The 21,027-nt window shown below is 41.1% G+C and overlaps 1 protein-coding gene across 1 annotated transcript in view; it reads right to left on the reverse strand.

Annotated features, from left to right (window-relative positions):
- Positions 1–15,485: 15,485 nt before the first annotated feature.
- Positions 15,486–21,027, reverse strand: part of LOC126295431 (trithorax group protein osa-like) — a 67,708-nt gene continuing 62,166 nt past the window's right edge. The window contains exon 4 of the mRNA XM_049987915.1: positions 15,486–20,994. Coding sequence (XP_049843872.1) covers positions 19,184–20,994 — 1,811 coding nt within the window. The 3' untranslated portion in view covers positions 15,486–19,183. The remainder of the gene's footprint in view (positions 20,995–21,027) is intronic.

The raw sequence follows: 21,027 nt of genomic DNA on the forward strand, positions 1-21,027 counted from the left end.
ACAATATTCGTTAGAATCTACTTTTCTTTATTTTCTAGTTTTCCCCAACTGCGCGTATTTACTTAAAGTAAGGCAGCCTGAAACATTAGGTTTTTCTCTTGCTCTATAATGGAATTATAATAGAAGATTTTAAATGTGGCTGAAACAGCAGCTGTTGAAATTCTTTTCGGTATCTACGGTATCACAGTAACTACTGCCGGCCCCATTTGGCACAGTTGTTTTATGTATCTCCAGTGCAGGCTCTGATTTTAGTGTATTTTCCTTCTGATGGAGGTATATTTGGAGATTCGAAACCGTGGTCAAGAATTTTAATAAATCTTTATCCTCCAACTGTTTGGCTGTTATCATTTACCGTGAGGTATTGTAATACCTTTTTTTCTGAAGAAGGTAAGTCATACTTTTTGTTCCTTAACAACTGCCTCAAATTTTGCTAAATTTCTTATGTAATGGCTAATGTGATTGAGATTTTTAGCTGATCAGTTAGATGTTTTTGTTGCTACCATTAAATAAATAGAGAAAAAACATGTCTCACTCATTCGAACTTCTAATTTGATTGACAATCTTACACAGAAGTTAACTTCTAGAAAAATCTAGAGAAGGTAATGGAATGCTGAAAATCTTGTGGAAGAAGGATTTATTACAGAAAATGAGTTCTTCAAACCATTCAGAACATCTTTTGATGACTGTACGAATTATATAAAAAAGTGGACTCAGGTCACTATTCAGACATTCGGGATCTATCTCGGATTTGTTGCGACAATCTACTACACTGGACTCATATTCACGGGTCTGTTAAGTTTCTCTCTCAGTATGGTGTTCCTCTGTCTACTTTGAATGAGAATTTGTTGTTGTTGTGGTCTTCAGTACTGAGACTGATGCAGCTCTCCATGCTACTCTATCCTGTGCAAGCTCCTTCATCTCCCAGTACCTACTGCAGCCTACATCCTTTTGAATCTCCTTAGTGTATTCATCTCTAAGTCTCCCTCTACGAGTTTTACCCTCCACGCTGCCCTCCAATACTAAATTGGTGATCCCTTGATGCCTCAGAGGATATCCTACCAACCGATCCCTTCTTTTGGTGAAGTTGTGCCACAAACTTCTCTTCTCCCCAATCCTATTCAGTACCTTCTCATTAGTTATGTGATCTACCCATGTAATCTTCAGCATTATTTGATTAATTTGAACATGTTATGAACATAATGCAATAGCAGATCATACCTTGAGTAATGAAAGAAGTGCTTCTTGGAGAAGCATGGATTGAAATATTTTTTAAAAAACGTGAAATTTGTAACGTTAGTGTGAAAAATCCAGAGAAAATTCTCAACTTTGCATTATGTCTGCCAGGTACATTTGCTACAGTAGAAAGGGTTTTCAGCTTAATTAATATGTCCTGACATGATTAAAAACTCACACTAGTTTTGATACAATGACAGCTGCAGTTACTGTGGAAACTCATTTCAATCCATCTTACACAGAATTTTATAATTAACCTCTTTCTAACTGGGAACTGCTAGTATCAATTCATTCTTCTGATAAATATGGCAAAGATAAATCTTAGGATGGAATGCACAAATTAAACCAATTACTGGTTATCTATATTGCATAGTTTTTAGGATTAACAAATTGCATCTATTTAAAATAGTGTCTAAATGTAGCAGAAACTATATAAAGGCTATTATAATAAAAACTGGTACAGGCATTCAAATGCAGAGATATGTAACCAGGCAGAATACGGCGCTGCGGTCGGCAACGGCTATGTAAGACACCAAGGGTGAGGCGCAGTTGTTAGATCGGTTACTGCTGCAACAGCAGCAGGTTATCAAGATGTAAGTGAGGTTGAACGTCGTGTTACAGTCGGCGCATAACCGACAGGACACGGCATCTCCGAGGTAGCGATGAAGTGGGGATTTTCCCGTACAGTCATTTCACGTGTATACCTTGAATATCAGGGATCCGGTAAAACATGAAATCTCCGATACCTCTGCTGCTGGGAAAAGATCCTTTAAGAACGGAACCAACGACGACTGAAGAGAATCGTTGAACGTGACAGAAGTGCAACCCTTCCGCAAATTGTTGCATATTTCAATGCTGGGCCACAACAAGTGTCAGCGTGCGGACATTCAACGAAACATCAACGATATGGGCTTTCTGAACCGAAGGCCCATTCGTGTACCCTTGTCGACTGCACGACACAAAGCTTTACGCCTCGCGTGAGCCTGTCAGCACAGACACTGGACCATTGATGACTGGAAACATGCTGCCTGACAGGACGAGTCTTGTTTCAAAGTCTATCGAGCAGTTGGTCTTGTAGGGCACAGAGACTACCTCATGAATCCAAGGGCCCTGCATGTCAGCAGGGGCACGTTGAAGCTGGTGGAGGCTCTGTAATGCTATGGGGCAGGTGCGGTGCGTCTAGATAGGACTCTGGCAGGTGACACGTGTGTAAGCATCCTGCCTGACCGCGTGTATCCATTCATGTCCATTGTGCATGCCGAAGGACTTGGTCAATTCCAGCAGACAGTGCGACACTCCACATGTGCAGAATTGCAACAGGGTGGCTCCAAGACCACTCTTCTGCGTTTAAACACCTCCGCTGGCCACCAAACTCCTCAGAGTGAACATTATTGAGCACGTCTGGTGTGTCTTGCAACGTACTCGTACGGTTTTATGGAGAGCCTTGTAGGATTCGTGGCGTCAGTTCTGTCGAGCACTACTTGAGATGTTAGTCGAGTTCATGGCAGGTCGTGTTGAGACACTTCTGCATGCTTGCGGCGGCCGTAAACTGTATTAGGCATGTGTTCTTTGACTCTTCAGTGTGTTGTATGTATTGTAGCAGTGGGAAAATGTTGGAAGGATGATGAGAGGGGCTGTGGCCTCGCTAGAAGCCGCAGAGCGAGCCATCCTCAGTGCTATATTGGTGGAAGGCTGTGGAGGGAGGGCAGAGGGTCCCAGACGTCTGGCCGGAAACTTTTACTGCGTCGAAGCGCAGCGACGCATGAGGCCCCAGAACTGACGCCCAGCGTCTCCCACAGAGGAAACGTCCACCAGCAAGTGGAGTGGGGGGACTCTCCTGTTTATCTTTCAGACGCATTTGTACTCGAGATGCAGAAAAGCGGTCGTTACTAACAAAGCACAGAACAATGAGGGTAAACGTCTAAATGATGGATAGGGGACGTTCGTCCTGGTCTTCAAAAATGTTGGACACCGCCGAATGCTTTGACTCAGCAAAAACTAGTATTTACTTGGTGTAAAATGAACCAGTATTGGCTAACATCAGTAAATTCTAAGGAAGAAAGAGACAGGGGCTGGTGACAAGGCAGAGCACCTCATTGTCTGGTGAGAGAGACAGAGAGAGTGACGTGACATTTTTCTATAGAGGCTGGCAGGACACAAGACATTGGATAATCCGTCAGAGGAAAGTGGCAAGTGTTCTGTAAAGAGCAATCTGGCCAATCAGCACTCAGAAGAGCTGGAGCCGAGCCAATCAAAATCCTGTGAGACGAAAGAGACGGAAATGAGAGGTTTCTTCCTAACTCACATTCGACTGGACTCCACTACCACACCTCAATGCTCAGAGCCACCTGCACGGATGCACTGGGACTTGAAATATTTTGAGATAGTCTGAACTTCTGCAGTCAGTTCAGCCAACACTTGCAACAGTATGGTGATATCATGCTGCAACCGTGAGATGAAATATAGGGAAATTAGAGTCACTTTTTTGTAATCCCACTAGTTCGAGCTTTATTCTAAAGACGAATTTTTGTACTGTAAATAACACTTTACTTTAAACTTCGCCCACAGGTGTGCTGTATTCCCTCCTGTGGAACTAAACATTTCCATTAACCTTATGACAACCATCAGACATTCCGCAATTGTAAATAATTTTCTTACATTATCATTAGCATCTTTCTTCTCGAAACCCTATGTTAGACACGCCAAGGAATTAATGTTGCCTTAATTTACCATTTATTTGTCTACAATTTTATCATGTTACTGTAGTCACTTGTTTAATAACAATTTATTCGTAATAAATCGATGACATTATAAACCTATTTTCATTTAATAGTCAAAAGTTTCCCCATTTACTAGTTTGGAGGGGATATATGCTTATGTTATTGATGCCTCCCATTTTCAACCCTGCCCTTCACCCCCCCCCCTTCCCCCGCCTCGAAAAATTTTATCGACACCTGCCAGAATTCATTTGACTAGCCTGGAGTGTCCGATCTATAAAACCAATGCCCACCAACAGTTTAAATAGAATGTAAATTTTGAATATCTTAAATGTTGATATTAGCCTCTTGCCATTCCCAGCTAACATCAGACGAAGAAGTTTGTAATATTTCAGATCAGTGAAGGAAAAAAGTTCGATGTTGAAAATATCACATTAAAAATTTCTGTCTTGGAGGTCGTGTCCATCTATGTAATTAAATGAAAGGTCATTTGTTTCTTGCCACATTTGTTTTGTTTCTTTTTATTTCTTACCAGTGGGCTATGATACATGTAATTATTGTGTTATATAATGACTGAAGTTTCGTTGCTACGTCAGACTTTGTTATTCCCTTCTTTTTAGGCAAGAAATAACTTTTTGGATTGCAAGTTTCATGTGGTTCAATTACCATTTGGTACAACTTACAAATTGGTGATCTTATTGTTCCATGCTGTGTCATCAGCAAGTTGTATTTAGTTGGCCCACATATACCAGAATGTCTGATTGTTGCCTCTTCGAACACACTTCAATTGAAAACTCTCTCACCGTTTGTTGGTTTTATGTATGTAGTATTCTCATCCATCACCATATGTTTGGCACTGGCTCTTTGTTTATGTTGCGATGTCTGTATATAGTCTGATATCCGTTCGTTTGTAATTATGTGTGTGTGTGGGCGGGGGGGAGAAGGAGAATGGTGACTGGAGGGAACCGCAAATGCAGCTTTTTGAAGTCTTTGTGGTGGAACATTATTATCTACTCTGGTTATAGTTTACATCTCTCTTTCTTATTGCACTAGAGGCTAACATGATCATTGAGTCGTTAGTTACGCTGATTTGGTTGTCTAGCACGTTTTTCTTGCTTGCAAGAGCTCTCTGTGTGTTACGAGGTTTCTATTATAATTGTTTCTTCTAATAATTTTCACATCCTGTTCCGTGTTAACCGGTTTATGACTACACTTTAGCAGGTGGTACACTCGCTATATTCCTACTTCCAGCTTACTATGCATTCTCTGTACCTAGTTTTGATGTTTGTGCCATCGTCCCCATACGCACAGATCAATAATCTTGACATTTTAACTGCTATATACCAGATCCTTTGTATTTATCTGGTTTTCCTATTCCTGTGTTAAAATAGAGCAGGAATATGCAAAGAGTGATTATAGCCTCTGTTCAGTATTTGCTGTACCGTGTGCTCATTTGTGTTGTTTTATGTTAAAGTGTGTCATTCCTTCTCTTAGTTATGTCATTACTAGTTCCGCTCTGTGTGTACCGTGGTGTCAGTGTTGTTGGTGTCCTCTGTTTACTTGTTTTCTTTGGTTATGTTTTGTTTTTGTGACTCAGTCTTTGAGTTATACCCAAAGTTTTTGGCTATGAGCAGTACTGTTTCCTAATTGTTTTCTGTAAAGTTCTCTGCTGAGTCAGATTTTGGCCAGGCTGTGTGCCATGTGTTGGAGAGCTGCTAATTTGCAGTTGGTTTGATGTGGTATGTATAAATATGTTTGTTACTGTTGGCCTACTGTAAACTGCTAACTTCTGCGTATTGTTGTCTCTCTTTTTATAGCCAACTAGTGGAAAAATGACGATAAAAATCTTCATGTCAGCCCAAAATGAAAAGTACTTACTATAGAAGAAATTCATAACATCCATGCTTCTCCTGCGAATTCTTTCTTCAGGAAATATACATAAAGCATTTCAGCTGCATTAGTGATATTGGTAACATTTAGAATTTGTTAGTTGGTAACACTACATTATTTTGGAGTGAAATGCTATTGCTGTGTGTTCACTGTATCTGCAGAATTCTAGAGAAAATAGTGAAGAAGTATATGAGAAAGTGAATTTTAAATGTTTTGGAACAGTTGTGTTTCAAACTAGGTTAACACTCCCACTGTCAACAGCCATGTCGGAAAGGGGTGAAATCTTTATCAAAATCTGTGTACTGGTTGTCGAGTTATATGCGTGAAATTTTGATACATTACCTAAACTGCTACTTTCCAGTACATAATAACGCATCTATCACCCACAGATATTCTCTATTCTTTTTTTTTAACTAAGGAACAACCTCACATTCTTCAGACTACTTGAGGTATTGAGAATTCAAAATCATAAGAAAACGTGTCTCCAGATAGGTGGACATTCATGCGTTCAGACAGGAAGGCCCTCGAATTTATTTATGAGCACATAGTAGACACATAAATATAATTTTATATTCTGCTGCTTTATCTTTGTGCAGTTTGGTCTACAGTGTTCTGCTTTGAAATATGGCATTCTGATCCTGTATTTAGTATAGTGTGGGAAGTAGGTGACTCAGCTACACATTAGTATAGATTACGACACCTTGGACCAATGATGTTTACCAGAGCCGCTAATTGAGCAGTTGGTTAAAGTATGGGTATGTTGTTTCCAGTTAATTCATATATTTGGGAGATTAATAAACGTAATTTTGCGGCTGGCAATGGTGGAGTAGTATTTTTCACTGTTTCCTTGTCTAGTGTGCCCAAATAAATCAAAATATATGTGTTAGGAATGGATTAACAGCTACCCCAAAAATAAATGGAGACACTAAATTTCAGACAGTAGAAGCTCCACGATGAATTAATGATAGTATTATGAAAAAGATAGACTGCTACTCGCCGTATAGTGGAGGTGCTGAGCCGCAGATAGGCACACCAAAAAGACTGTCAAACAAGTAGACTTTCAGGCAAAAGGCCTTTTTCTGAATTAGATAACGTACACAAACACACACAGATGCAATTCATATACTTGTGACCACTGCAGTTCAACTGGCTGTCTGAACTGCAGTAAAGAAATGCAAAATCTACTAGAGATCAAAATCAACAAAAGCAAAATTTACTATCAGACAACTTGTTTAGATCATCTAGCTTGAGTCCTTGATGAGCTTTAGTTTGTTTATATTTTCTAGCCCAAGTAACTAATCTCGCTTTCCGTTCTATTGTCTTATTTCACATATAGGTTTTTGCACTGGTATAAACTGTGAACTGATGTCCAGCCAAATGCAAAGACGCCACATCTAGTGTATTGGGTGGTTTTTAATAGTTTAGTTACACTGCTTATCGTTAAGTTTTATCTACACTTATTGTTATTTTTGCAGCCTTGCTTTGATGTACATAACGTTATGTTTGCAACATTCTTGTTAACTTATTTCTATACATCTTCCAAATCCCTGTTCTTATCTTATACTGATAGATGACAAACTCGTTTCTTATGGGAAATGTCATCTTTTATTTCATGTGATGGCGTTACAATTGTTGGCTAATACTTCCTTATGCCCAATAGCCCTTCTTGCTATATACCTAAACTTGCGATAGGCCTCACGTATTTGGTAAATTCTTCTGGTTCTTGTGCTGTAACTCAGATTTGTTTGTACATCTCAACTTTCTCTCGCTACTTGAATTAAAGTTCATCTTATCATAAACTTGTAACGTCGTCCTTGAACATGTTCAGCACAGCTTGATCTCAATCTTGTTAACAGCATGTGGCCAAAATCATTCCATTTATTTATTTTAACCCTTTCACATGCTCAGTGACATCCAGCTTATTGTAAACATTTTTATTCATTAGTTACACATCATTCTATGATCACAACTATTGTTTATGTTGTACATATGGAGGTTGTTCAGTAAAGAAAGAACATTTTTTTTACAACATGCTTATACTGAATAATCATAATTTTGATGGACCTGGTCAAAATAGTCTCCTTTCAACGCGAAGCATTTGTCTCTGCACTTGCGCCTGTTATGAAAATCATCGTGGAAATCATTTTTTGAACGGTCCTTCAGAAACACCTCGGCAGCCTGCAGTTCTGCTTCTGAATACTGAAAATGCTAACCCAGCAACGTGTTGCTTCAGATTACGTAACGGAAAAATTCTCAAGGGGCTACATTCAGACCACACGGACTGTAAGGGATGAACTTCACATTGATTTTTGCAAAATATTCCGTAATGACATTCGCAATATGTGGATGCACATTATCATGGTGCTTCATCCAGCCTGGTTTACGCATGTGCGGTTTTAAATGCCAGCCACCAACTTGCAAAGTTTTCAGGAAATAACTGCAGTAGTGTCCAACGCACAATAACAGCATTGTTGTCATAAGAGCACTAACTGTAGGGAGCTCAAGGTCCACCTTGCTGACTAATTGATTGCCTCCCCTCTGTAGACAATGTAAACCATCTTCGTGCTGTGCTGGGGAGGAAGAATAGCCTATCCATATGCCTCCTTCAACGTTGCATAGGCCTCACCTGATTTTCAAAGCCGCATATTGTTCACCACTCTCCACAGCCATTGTTGCAGTACGCGAAAATTAGCATGTCTCAGTTTGCTCGCCCGTCACGAGTGGGGACCAATAGTCCCGACAATGAAACTGGGACATTGTGTGTGTTACACTCTAACAGTTTAAATTCTAGCACTAGAAATTATGACCATAAAAATTGTGATTACACTTTCTTGAAAAACCCTCGTAATTACTTCACAATCGTTTTGTGTAATGTCACTTACTGTTTTGCCTGTTTAATGATAATACAACTTTATACAAGCAGTAGTATTTGATCCTTTATGCTGTACGTAGCTGTAGCAAATTTCAAATAGCAGTGATATCGGTAACATTCAGAATCTGTTAGCTGGTAACTGCAGATTAATTCAGACTGAATTATTGCTGCTAACAAAATTGGCATGTGCGCATTTTCTCTGCAAAATTTTATAGAAAATAGTGAAGAAGTTTATGAGAAAGAGAATTTTAAATGCTTTAAAACTGTTTTTGCAAATTAGGTTAACACTTCCACCCATAATAGCTATGTTGGAGACGTGCAAAATCTTTATTGAAATCTGTGTACTGGTCGTCAAGTTATACGTGTAAAGTTTTGAGACATTACCGAAACTGGTACTGTCCAGTGCATAATGCATCTATCAGTCACAAATATTCTCTCTTTTTTTAAGTAAGCAGCAACCTCACATCCATCATTCAGAGTTGAAAATAGTAACAAAACTGATGTTTCCAGTTAGGCGAACATGGGCGTTGAGACAGGAAGCCTCTGGAATTTGCATATGAGTACATAGTAGAGCCATAAATACACTCCTGGAAATTGAAATAAGAACACCGTGAATTCATTGTCCCAGGAAGGGGAAACTTTTTAATGACACATTCCTGGGGTCAGATACATCACATGATCACACTGACAGAACCACAGGCACATAGCACAGGCAACAGAGCATGCACAATGTCGGCACTAGTACAGTGTATATCCACCTTTCGCAGCAATTCAGGCTGCTATTCTCCCATGGAGACGATCGTAGAGATGCTGGATGTAGTCCTGTGGAACGGCTTGCCATGCCATTTCCACCTGGCGCCTCAGTTGGACCAGCGTTCGTGCTGGACGTGCAGACCGCGTGAGACGACGATTCATCCAGTCCAAAACATGCTCAATGGGGCACAGATCCGGATATCTTGCTGGCCAGGGTAGTTGACTTACACCTTCTAGAGCACGTTGGGTGGCACGAAATACATGCGGACGTGCATTGTCCTGTTGGAACAGCAAGTCAACTGCACATACGGTTCACGTCCACGCTGTCGCGGCATGCTAACAGTGTTAAAGACTGCGATGGAGCTCCGTATGCCACGGCAAACTGGCTGACACTGACGGCGGCGGTGCACAAATGCTAGCGCCATTCGACGGCCAACACCGCGGTTCCTGGTGTGTCCGCTGTGCCGTGCGTGTGGTCATTGCTTGTACAGCCCTCTCGCAGTGTCCGGAGCAAGTATGGTGGGTCTGACACACCGGTGTCAATGTGTTCTTTTTTCCATTTCCAGGAGTGTATATTGAGATAGAAATGGACTTACAATATCATGAAAATAAATGGAAATATTAAAACTCACCAAAAATATTGTTAACTGTAGTAAGAAATGCTAAACTTTTCTTAACAAACAAACGCAAAATTTACCAAACAACCTCCACCAAAGATGAGTATTAAAACGCTTTGAAAGTCTAAAAATCCTTCTTGTTCCTTTAGCATTCCTATCACTAGTATGTATTGTTGAGATATTAACTTTACTTTCTAATAACAATTTCACAAAATTGTTAGTACATTGGACTCACATTCGGGAGGACGACGGTTCAATCCCGCGCCCAGCCATCCTGATTTAGGTTTTCCGTGATTTCGCTAAATCGCTCCAGGCAAATGCCAGGATGGTTCCTTTGAAAGGGCGCGGCCGACTCCTTTTTATAATCCGATGAGACCGATGACCTCCCTGTTTGGTCTCCTACCCCAAATAACCCCCCCTCCCCTGTTGTATGTAGTGCAGTAGCAGTGATTTGTGGTTTCAACAACATGTCAAAAATAGCCAAAACATGTGTAACATGCATATGAAAACTAAGAACCGTTAGCTTACATTTACAAGTGCGGTTGTAAAATAAAGGCGATATTGATGTGAAGCATTTTATTCCAGAAGCATTTACCTGTATGCCTACACTGCTCCGTGAGAATTAGTGGCTGCAAGGCTTCCTTTGTGAGTGCCCTGATGGTGTGTGCAGGTTTTTCTTTCACTGCTCCAGTGGACTGAAATGTTGCTCCGTTTAATGCACATTTGACCTTGAGGAATAGATAAAAGTAACACGGTCTTATGTCAGGCGAACAAGGTCAGTAGCCTAAGACTGGGCTGCTGGAAACCTCTTCACAGACAATGCAGTGTCTTCGTGTAGAACCCGTGCCGTTTTCTTCCACAGTTCAAATCTTTTTTTTTTTTTTTCTTATTTTCTCATGAAGTTCAGGTAGAACCTCAAGGTAGTAATCTTGAGTAATAGTTTGAGGTTCAGGAACCCAGTGAAGATGCACACTTGCCTGAATACAGAAGAAACAGCCACCACCTTTTTGTATCGTGATTTGCTCATTTGAACTTTTTCCACTCTCGATGAAGTTGGGCCCTTCCATTGAGCCGGATGGCGCTCAGTTTCTGTATCATAAGTGAGAAACCACTCTCTCCAAAAAAAATTGTCAGTTGTATTCGAAGTGTCAGTGCAAATATTTTATGACCACACTTTTCTCATGTTAAATTTGGTATGTAACATTTTCCTTATGCGTTCTTGATCAATTCCCATAGTTTCATTAATCGATCGAATGCTGAATTTTTTCGATATTTAATGTTGAATGGCGTTCGTGTCTATGTCATATTCACCATCTTGGAAACATCTGAACCACCCAAAAAAATCACGTATGTATGAAGTCTTACCTTTTAGTTGGTTCAAATGGCTCTGAGCACTATGGGACTTAACTTCTCTGGTCGTAAGTCCCCTAGAACTTAGCGCTATTTAAATCTAACTTACCTAAAGACATCACACACATCCATGCCCGAGGCAGGATTCGAACCTGCGACCATAGCGGTCGCAGACTAGCACCTAGAACCGCTCGGCCACCCCGGATGGGTTAACACCTCAGAATACAATCATATAACATGAGTCATTGAACACTAGTTTCTCGTTTCTTTTGGAAAATTCCCCTCATTTTATTCCATGTAATGGCGCTACAACTGTCCACTAATGCTACTTTCTGACCAACAGCCCGTTTGCTACATGACTAAATATATGCCAGCCTTCACATGCTGATGAATTTTTCTGCTTCTTACACTGTTCCTCAGATTTGTATGTACAGGGTTATTCTAAATGATGGACCTATTTTCAAAACTTCGTATTTATTCAGGTAGAAGTCCAGAATGAACAAGCTTTATACAAATGAAAATTAATTTGTTTTTAATAATTAGATATGTGATTAATGTTCAATGTAGCCACCATTGGCAGCACAATAAACATAGACGCGGTAGCCAAACTCATCCCACACACGCGAAAGCGTATCTGCTGTCACTGACCGAGTGCACGGCAGCAGTGATCCGGTTCCACAGATCTTTCAGAGTGGTCAGTAGCTTACTTCACACCAATCCATAAGAAATAGTGGCAGGGTGTGCGATCAGGAGATCTCGGTGGCCGGAAATGTAGAGCCAGGTCCTCAAGTCTCCTGTGACCGATCATTCAGAAAGCCACGCATGTTCATAAACCTTCATACAAGTATGGCACAGAACGTGTTGATCTTCAGTGAGTTTCTTTCATGTTGCAATGGTGAATGTGGATTTTCCAAACCCCGTATGTGAACATTGTGTCTGTTGACTTTTCCATAAGGTGGAACGCTGCTTCATCGCTACAAATTACACGCTGTAGAAATGCATCATCCTCCATCTTTGCTAGCACACAGTCACAAAATGCGAGACGCTTATTTGCCATTGGGGTTGAGAGCCTGGGCAAGTTGTGATTGGTAGGGCCTGTACAGCAAACGTTGCCTCAGAACTTCCTCCACAGTTGGTTGGGGTTTTCATCGTCTCGACTGGCTCCATTGCTAGACTTACTGGGACTGTGCACAAAACTTTCCCGCATCCGTTGATGACCATCCTCTGACGCACACGGTCATCTTATGGTTTTTCCTTTGCCCACACCCCCACAGTATGCTTAAACCAATGGCTAAGGCTAATTGAAGTTGGTGGTTGAATACTGAATTTGGTATGAAATGCCCAGTGCACTGCAATTTGCGGCTCTCTTTTTCCAAACTCAAGAACGCACAAAACTTTGCGCTGCTCAGCCACCATCTCACTGCCAGTGAAACGGAATGATGGGCATATTCCGCGCGAAATCTACTGGCGACTTCTGAAATCTTCACCACCCGCCCGCCAAAAACCTGGAAACTTCTTTTCATTTTGGATTTGTACTTTAATACAAATTTTTGAAAACGGTTCCATTATTTAAAATAACTACTTGAATACATACTTTTTTTTTGAAAATGGCTCCATCACTTGGAATAACCCTGTGCATCTACATTTTCTCGCGACTATTTTCAGCTGGTGACAACAATAGCAGGACGATACAGTCCCATGTATTAATTGTTTACAATGCCACCGCCATCACTGTCTGGAATCTGCCGTCGCCAACATAAAGTAAACCCAGTTTGTTTAGTTTGACTCAAATTTTCAATGAGAATGTGACTATGTACTAACGCTTGCTCATTAGTTATGTTCGTTCTTTATCGTGGCAACTAATGCTCATTATATCGCATACGATTTACATTCGTTTTGTATAATGGGAGAGTCCCTGTTTTGACTAATGATACAACTGTTACTGCACTGAAATTTTTCCCATTTTTTAAAATAGTTCTTTTGTTCTGCTTTCTATTCACAAACTGAAATTAAGGTTATCTGTATTTTTAACAATTGCGATATCCCACAATCGATAAGTTGCACTCGGTTGAGGTCGACAAGTGTGTTTAAGTGTTTACCTCTCGCTTGGGACGTTGGTGTCTCGAGATTTTTTAAATTTATTCTATTCTATTCTATTCTAGCCTAGTGTGCACATCATGTGAAGTTGGTTGCACACGGCACATGCCGCGCTTTTGCTACACGGCTGAAAATGTTAGTATTACTGTCATGCTCCAAAATTTGCCTTGAACAAGATGTAACTGCGGTCTTAATTCATGATGTTTGCACAACTCTATGGGGGATTTGTTACGAAAACTGTTGACAGTGCAAGTTGTAAATAATTTAAATGTTTAACTACTACAGCTCTTATTTTTTGTTCAACTGCAGGTAACCTTATGTTCTCTGAAACAAAACCAATCGTGGTATACTAGAAAATAAAGAAGTAGTGGTTTCTTTTCATTAATCATAGCTAATGTACTTGTACCATTCAACTTCACCAGAACTGGAAAGGCGCTCAAGTAAAGAATGATGGCTTCATTTTCTTTTGGCTCATTTCAAGGAACAAGTGTCAAGAATTACACATGGTGTATACTGGGAAACCGCCACCAAAAGGATAAGGTGAACACAGAGCATTTCCAGATTGAACCTCTCCAATTTTGACAACTTTTCCTCGAACATCTTAACCCTACCTACTCCTCTGAACTATGTGTTGTGAGTCACATTCCATATTCCAATGAAATATGCTTTCCTTTGCTGTATCAAAGTAACCATCTAAAAATATACTAGATATCAATTTTTGGGACACTACAGTATATATTCAGTGTCACTTACCAAATATTGTTCCTGGAGCATAATATACATATACGTATCTTCAAACTCATTGACACAGGTATATAAAACAATGATGATTCCAGTATCTCTCAAATTTCTGCACATTCCCATAAAGCACATAATTATATTGTCTATTGGTGGCATTAGTTCCATGGATATTAGGCTGTCATTTGAGGCATGTTTCTGTGCATAAAATTTCATCTCTAAGTGTTGCAGACACCCTCACCCTCAGAGGTTATGAATACTTTGCTAGTTACTTTTTGAAACAAGACCCTAAAACCATAATGACCAAAAACAAATACGGTCAATACACTATACTGTGTATTTGATAGTTTGTATTTCACAAATGTACAACAAATCATAACAGCATAGTGTTTACAAACTTTGTGTTATGTCACTTGTCTGAAATGGGCACTTTAATTTTTTTTTGTGCTTAACATGATGTTCATATCATATGGTTTTTGTGTTGTTTGTATCTACATTAATGTGTGTCAAGTGTAGCTGATTAATAACAGAGGTTATGCATTTGTATTTCCTAACCCTCTTAAATAGTCCATCCTATTGCTTCGTTACAAGTTATACATCATGCCTGCCCATTTGATTTCATGTTGAAAACAGTGTCCATAGAATTCTGATTTTAAGTGAATGCAACACACCATATTGTGCAGCTGCAGTTTGACCCATGTCCCCACTTGCGACATTTTTAGTTTCTCGTGGAATTGCTGTTTTACAGCTAGCTTTATCATGGAACTTCCTAATTTATGAATCACGAGAGACAATATTCCGTGTCTCTTGAGGAGAACAAAACTACCCTACTGCACAGCTTTTTCCTCTGGTTTAAAGCAAGGTGAGAACAGGTGAGAGACAGTTAAGTAGACATCACATTAGGCTGTACATATATATTTCTTTTTAAAAACATCACAATTACAAAAAAATGACAATATAATTATAACCATTAGGATTTCAAACATAAAAAATATCGTTTCACCATTAATGTATCTACTAAACATCTTCATTTCGTTCTTGTATTGCTATAAAACTGAATTCCTCTTATTGTTTAGTACTATTAAGATATGTCATCTTTGGATGCATCGAGGTAGAATAGCAGGTGACACTTTGTGCCACAGAGGGGATGGGCCAAACAAAAAGCCGAACAGCATGGGAATGTAGGATTTTATGTAAATTTCTTATGTGTGTGCATATGGGGGGGTCTGGAAATGAGCTGCAATTCTCCAAGAAAAACCCATGGTGGAAGGAACTGTCACCTTACTGAAAAACGCACCAACAAAAATGAAGAAAACTAGCTGAAATACGAAATTCCTAAGCAAAAGGTCTGGACAATCAGAATTTGATAAAAAGCAACTACTCAGAATCACAGCACCAAGGAGCAACAGAGGAGAGGTAAGTATGAATGATGGACACGTTTTATAAGCTATTTTCACGATCATGCAAATTTCAAATTTTAGTGAAATAAAGTTTCTGGAGCCTGTTAATGTTTCTTGTGCCTTTCCTGATGCAACTAGTATTGTACAGCAAGGCAGTTTTCGTTTCTATATGTAATATTTGAATGCTCATTTTCAGTTGAGCATTTTATTTGTCATAGTTCCAAAATAATGTGGCTGTTTGCATGCTACAAAACTAGTATAGTAGAAACAGGTATACGGTGCCACTCCCAACTATTTCAAATTACTAGTCTACATCAAAAATAAGACACCAACATGTCCCAGTACAAGCTGAAAAATCAGTGCACAAATATATGTAATATTTACAGGCACTAGGAAGTTTATTTCATTAGTTGTACCGCAAGTTATGAAAATGTTTGAACTTCAGCTACGTATCACATTCAAATTTATCTCCCCACTGTTGCTAGGAAAACCTGAATCTTGTCAAGGCCTCTTTATATGGAAAGAAATGAATTAGAACAGACTAATTCAGAAGCAGATAGGATACCTGCCACCTCCCACCATACGATTCCTCATGTTAATGCGGAAACTGCATAGACTATTTTCAGACGACTTTATGTACTGGCAGTTGGCTGAACACGACAGAAAGCCAATTGCTGAAAGGGCAATGGGAAGGGGTAGCTATGCGCAGCCAGCCTGATTACCTTACATGTTCACAAAACATGCTTCTAGACAAGAGATCAGGTCAGAAGAAAACCATTTAACATTTGTGAGGTCGTGTCTTCATCTGCTTGACAAAACTGTTTAAGTGAAATAACAATTGTAAATGTGGACACCACCCTGCGCACTGAAATATACCATCACTGACACTCTGTTCCTGAATTAATGTTGAAAGTTTATACCCCTCTATTGAAATATATCTTTAAAACCTTGCAAGCGAATTCAGGAGGTTAAGCAGACCACATTCCTTTGAAATGATACCGTACCACCCTCTGGCCGTCAAACAAGTGTCTATTGATTGTTCAATTCAGACAATTATGTGGAGAGAGGCCGATCTGACATTACAGCACCAAGAGCTGGGGCAGCAATTCAACTAATTTGAATTTATAGGATGGAGAACCAAACTAAATACTAATATCAATAAAGATCCAAAAGACAGTTTAGAATTACTAAGAAAGTGATCAGTTTGTTGTTGAAATTTAGTCAGCAAAGCTTCTCTAACTGTGCACTCATTCACGTTGAAAGCATTGAGGACCTTCACATTTCCTTGGCCCAGTAATCCTTTTCCAGGTGGAAAAACACATTACTGATCAAGAAACCTTAAGGAAACAGAGAAAAAAATGTCACTAAAGTCTGTACTTTCATTGATAAACCCTCTATTTTTAATGCTATGTACAACAATAAAAATTACAAATAAAATCCCTGATGTTCTTCAGGAACCTTGTGTCTTTAATATAGAAATGGAAAATAATCTCAATTTATAATTAATAAACAATTTTAATTATAAATACCTGGGAGGAAGTAAGTACTCACCAGGTCAATATATTCTCTAATTTTCTCCCCCACTGGTACATCGGCACAAAAGCCTTTTTTGTAAGTCTCAATAATAAAGACCCTATAAAATGAGTATAAAACTGTGACTGGTATAATTCTGAAAATAAACACAACATAGGAACAATACACAATGTAAGCTGGGCACCCGTCCACAAATGTCATTGTGGGCGACAGCTCTGAACTAGTGTGGGTCAATCAACAGGCAGGGGCTCTTCCTAACTGTGCAAACTTGTTCTCAGCCCAGATCACTAGATCACACAATGAAACTTTTTCCCACTCTCCAGCCCAGAACAAAGCTCTGCAGTCATCAAAGCATCTATCACGGAAAACATTGCCAATCAGTCCAAACTACTAACAAGAAAGGAGGACTCTACTACAAGCTGATACTGGCCAGGAACAACCCACAAAACTGTCAACAAGCCTCTCAATGAAGCAGGAAACAATGTCACTCTTTGTAAAAAATATATATACTAACAATAAACAGAACTATACTAAAACTATCAATATTGTCCAACTGCAGAATTTACATTAGCATAAATTACAAAACAGTACCTCCTGTGAAGGATATAATAATAATACTAATGTTTGACCCCAGGTAAATAGGGGAACATGCTAAAAAATAAATTATTTCTCAAAAATGTGTGTATCCATAGCAACAGAATAATAGTAATAAAATTATTTCACACAATTCTTAACAACAAAGGAAAAATTTGTACAGGTGGAATGTATACACCTACTGTTATTTCTTTAAAAAAGCATAGAGTCAGAAGTTAGCTTTAAAACAAGCTGGTAAAGTGTGTTTTCTGCCTGAACTCCTTATACTTATTAGGAAAATCTCATGTACAGGAACAATAGAAAACTCACTATAGAGTTACCATTACTTCATATAGTTCTCACATTTGCACAAGTTCATAGTCTAAGTCAAGATTCTGTCCTCGACACGTCTGGTTGCATCACAAAATAATCTGTCACCGATCGCATGCTTACGCACACGCGCGCGCGCACACACACACACACACACACACACACACACACACACACACACACACACACACACACACACACACACACACACACACACACACACAAAGATTTTATCAGAATGGAAAGGGCACCAGCAATATTGTTTGTCAGTCATCACTTTTGTATCCATTTGACTTATTTCACAACTGCCTTCAAGATACAGAGTAATACACATTCCTAGTTGAGCAAGAAAAACGGTATGTTCACAATGTATGATGCCACTGGGGGATTAACCACATACCTGACAGGTGTTTTCTCTCAATTTACAGCATAGAACATACAAACTGAGGTACGCAATGTCCCACCCGAGTAGCAGACACTATTTACAATTGTATCGGCTGAACAGATGAGGTGAAATCAATTTATCCACAGCGAGCAGAATATGCTGTTGTCAGTATGTAACTCCTCATGAAGCAAGGAACACACTGGCTTGTGAGCAAGCCAGATCAAAATCTAGAGTTTAAATATAACCTTGTCCATGCTTAAGTGGAACAGTCCAGTGTGCAGAATCTCCCTCAGACATAAGAGCCCTACAGGCAGTAAAGTTACTAGAAGGATATATCTCCTCACATATCAAAGTAGATGCTGTTCCATCAGAGAGAGAAAAAACACTTATGCAGTTTTATACTTTTGCACATCTGATACAGCAGGATTTTTGCAACAGTCTTGCAATCTATGTAGACAAAGCCATTATTATGCAGGATGCATGTTGTCGATTATGGACTCAAGCTAATTTACAATGTCCAAGACTTTAATGCACTTTCATACATTTTAAAAGCTTCAGAATACCTTTGTGTTCAAGGTAATCTATCTCCCAAATATTGTGGGGTCAGAGGCAGACAGCCCTCATCATACACCAAATGTCAGATACCTGTAGTCCCAGGTAAATTTAGTCTAAGCTCGGGTGTCGGCTCTTCACATTTATTGTGCTGCAACCACAACCTGACCATAGCGCCGTGGAGACACACCTTGAGCTGCTCCGGGGACTCTGCGCCAGTGTGTCTCACAGTGCTTGAGCATGTGGTCCTTGCGGATAAAGCCCTTTCCGCACACGTGGCACGCATACGGCTTGTCACCTGTGTGGATGCACATGTGGCGGCGCAGGTCAGTCTTGTGATTAAACTGCTTCGGGCACAATTCACACTTGTACGGTTTATCCCCAGCATGCTTGGAACAGTGCCCTTGGTACAGGTCATCTGTGGCAAAGCGCTTGCCACACCGATTGCACTTGAAAGGCTTGTGACCCGAGTGAAACGACTTGTTGTGCTGGGTGAGGTAGCACGCCTTGTTGAAAACCTTACGACATTCGAAACACTTGTGCTGAGGGCCACCCGATACTGTGGAGTGGGCAAAGGACCCCGAAGCACTGCTGCGAGCAGAAGAGTCCAGTGCAGGTGGTGTCGTGGAGTCAGCCGTGCCACTGACCGTTTCGGGCTGCCGCTGTCTCGGCGGTGTGTTCCTCGCCAGGGGTGGCGTCGGGACACTGATCGGGTTTCCATCATCGACGGCTTCCAGTGCTGCCACAGAAGGTGCGGCTGTCAGCATCAGGAGTAGTGGCTGTGGCTCCAACTGTTGGCTGTCTGCTTCTTCCACAGTAGAACAAGGAGTCTGTACCGGTGACGGTAGATCACAGCCTAACTCCTGCTTGAGGTTGAACCCCACCTGAGGAAGTTCTGCAGGGCTTCTCCCCTCTTGCTCATAACCCAACTCCTCCTTTAGGTTGAAATCTCCCCGAGGTAGTTCCAGAGGGCTTGTCACTTCCTCAGACTCGAACTTTATCTCACTGCCCAGGTCAGGAACTATCGCGTCTGTGACATACTTGTGCTCGTCGTACGGTGTCTCGAGCAGGTCCAGCTGGCACCCACTAGATGTGATGCCAGAGAAGGAGGCACTGACCTTCCCTGCAGTCGAGTTGTCTAAGTCGCCGTCATCGCCATCGATGTCAGCACCGATGTCGTCGGCACTGGCAGTAACGGTGGTGGTTTCGGTCCCCCCCACGTTCCCTTCAGCTCCTACCAGCTGCCCGAAGGATGTAGGCTGGTGGTGAAGCTGTGCAAAGCCAGGCAGTGAGAACAACCCATCAAAGGGGTGGTACTGCCGCAGGCCTTCCAGGTCACTGCTACCAGAAGGGAGGCCTGAAGAAGCCAGGCTCTGCCCCCGAGCCAGCGGGATCAGCGTCGGCACTGGTCCGGCGGCGCTCGGGCTCGAAGAAACGTGGGGGGTGTTCGCGTTTGGGTGATGCTGTGCCAGATGGGGGTACAGCTGTTGCTGAAGAAGGTGCTGCTGCTGTTGCTGGTACAGCTGCTGTTGTGTCTGTTGTTGGGAATGCTGAGCTATGTCGAGTCCACAGCCATTGCTGTGGGGTTTGTAGAACTGATCCGTTCCTAGCCCCGGCACCACTTGCTGTTGCGATTGCTGCTGCTGTTGTTGTTGTTGTTGCTGTTGTTGCTGCTGCTGTTGTTGTTGCTGGAAGGTATGCAACTGGTGTGGGAAGAGTGTAAGACCCGCCCCTCCACCAGCCACTGGGGGTGGTTGTCCTAGTAGTTGAGGGGGTGGTGCCTGCTGTTGCTGTTGAAGAGGTGACACCTGAGCTAATGCTGGAGCCGGTGGTGGCTGCTGCTGCTGGGGTGTGATGCGCCCGCCACCACTGCTGCTGCCAAAGGAATCGTCACCACCTCCGGGGCTGGGGGCAGATGCCGGAGAGGACGCAGCCGAGCGGTGGTTGGTTGTACCTGCGGACACAGTCACATATTTTCTGAGGGGCC

This window comes from Schistocerca gregaria, chromosome 11, assembly GCF_023897955.1.
Source record: "Schistocerca gregaria isolate iqSchGreg1 chromosome 11, iqSchGreg1.2, whole genome shotgun sequence".
In the NCBI taxonomy this organism is placed as follows: domain Eukaryota; kingdom Metazoa; phylum Arthropoda; class Insecta; order Orthoptera; family Acrididae; genus Schistocerca; species Schistocerca gregaria.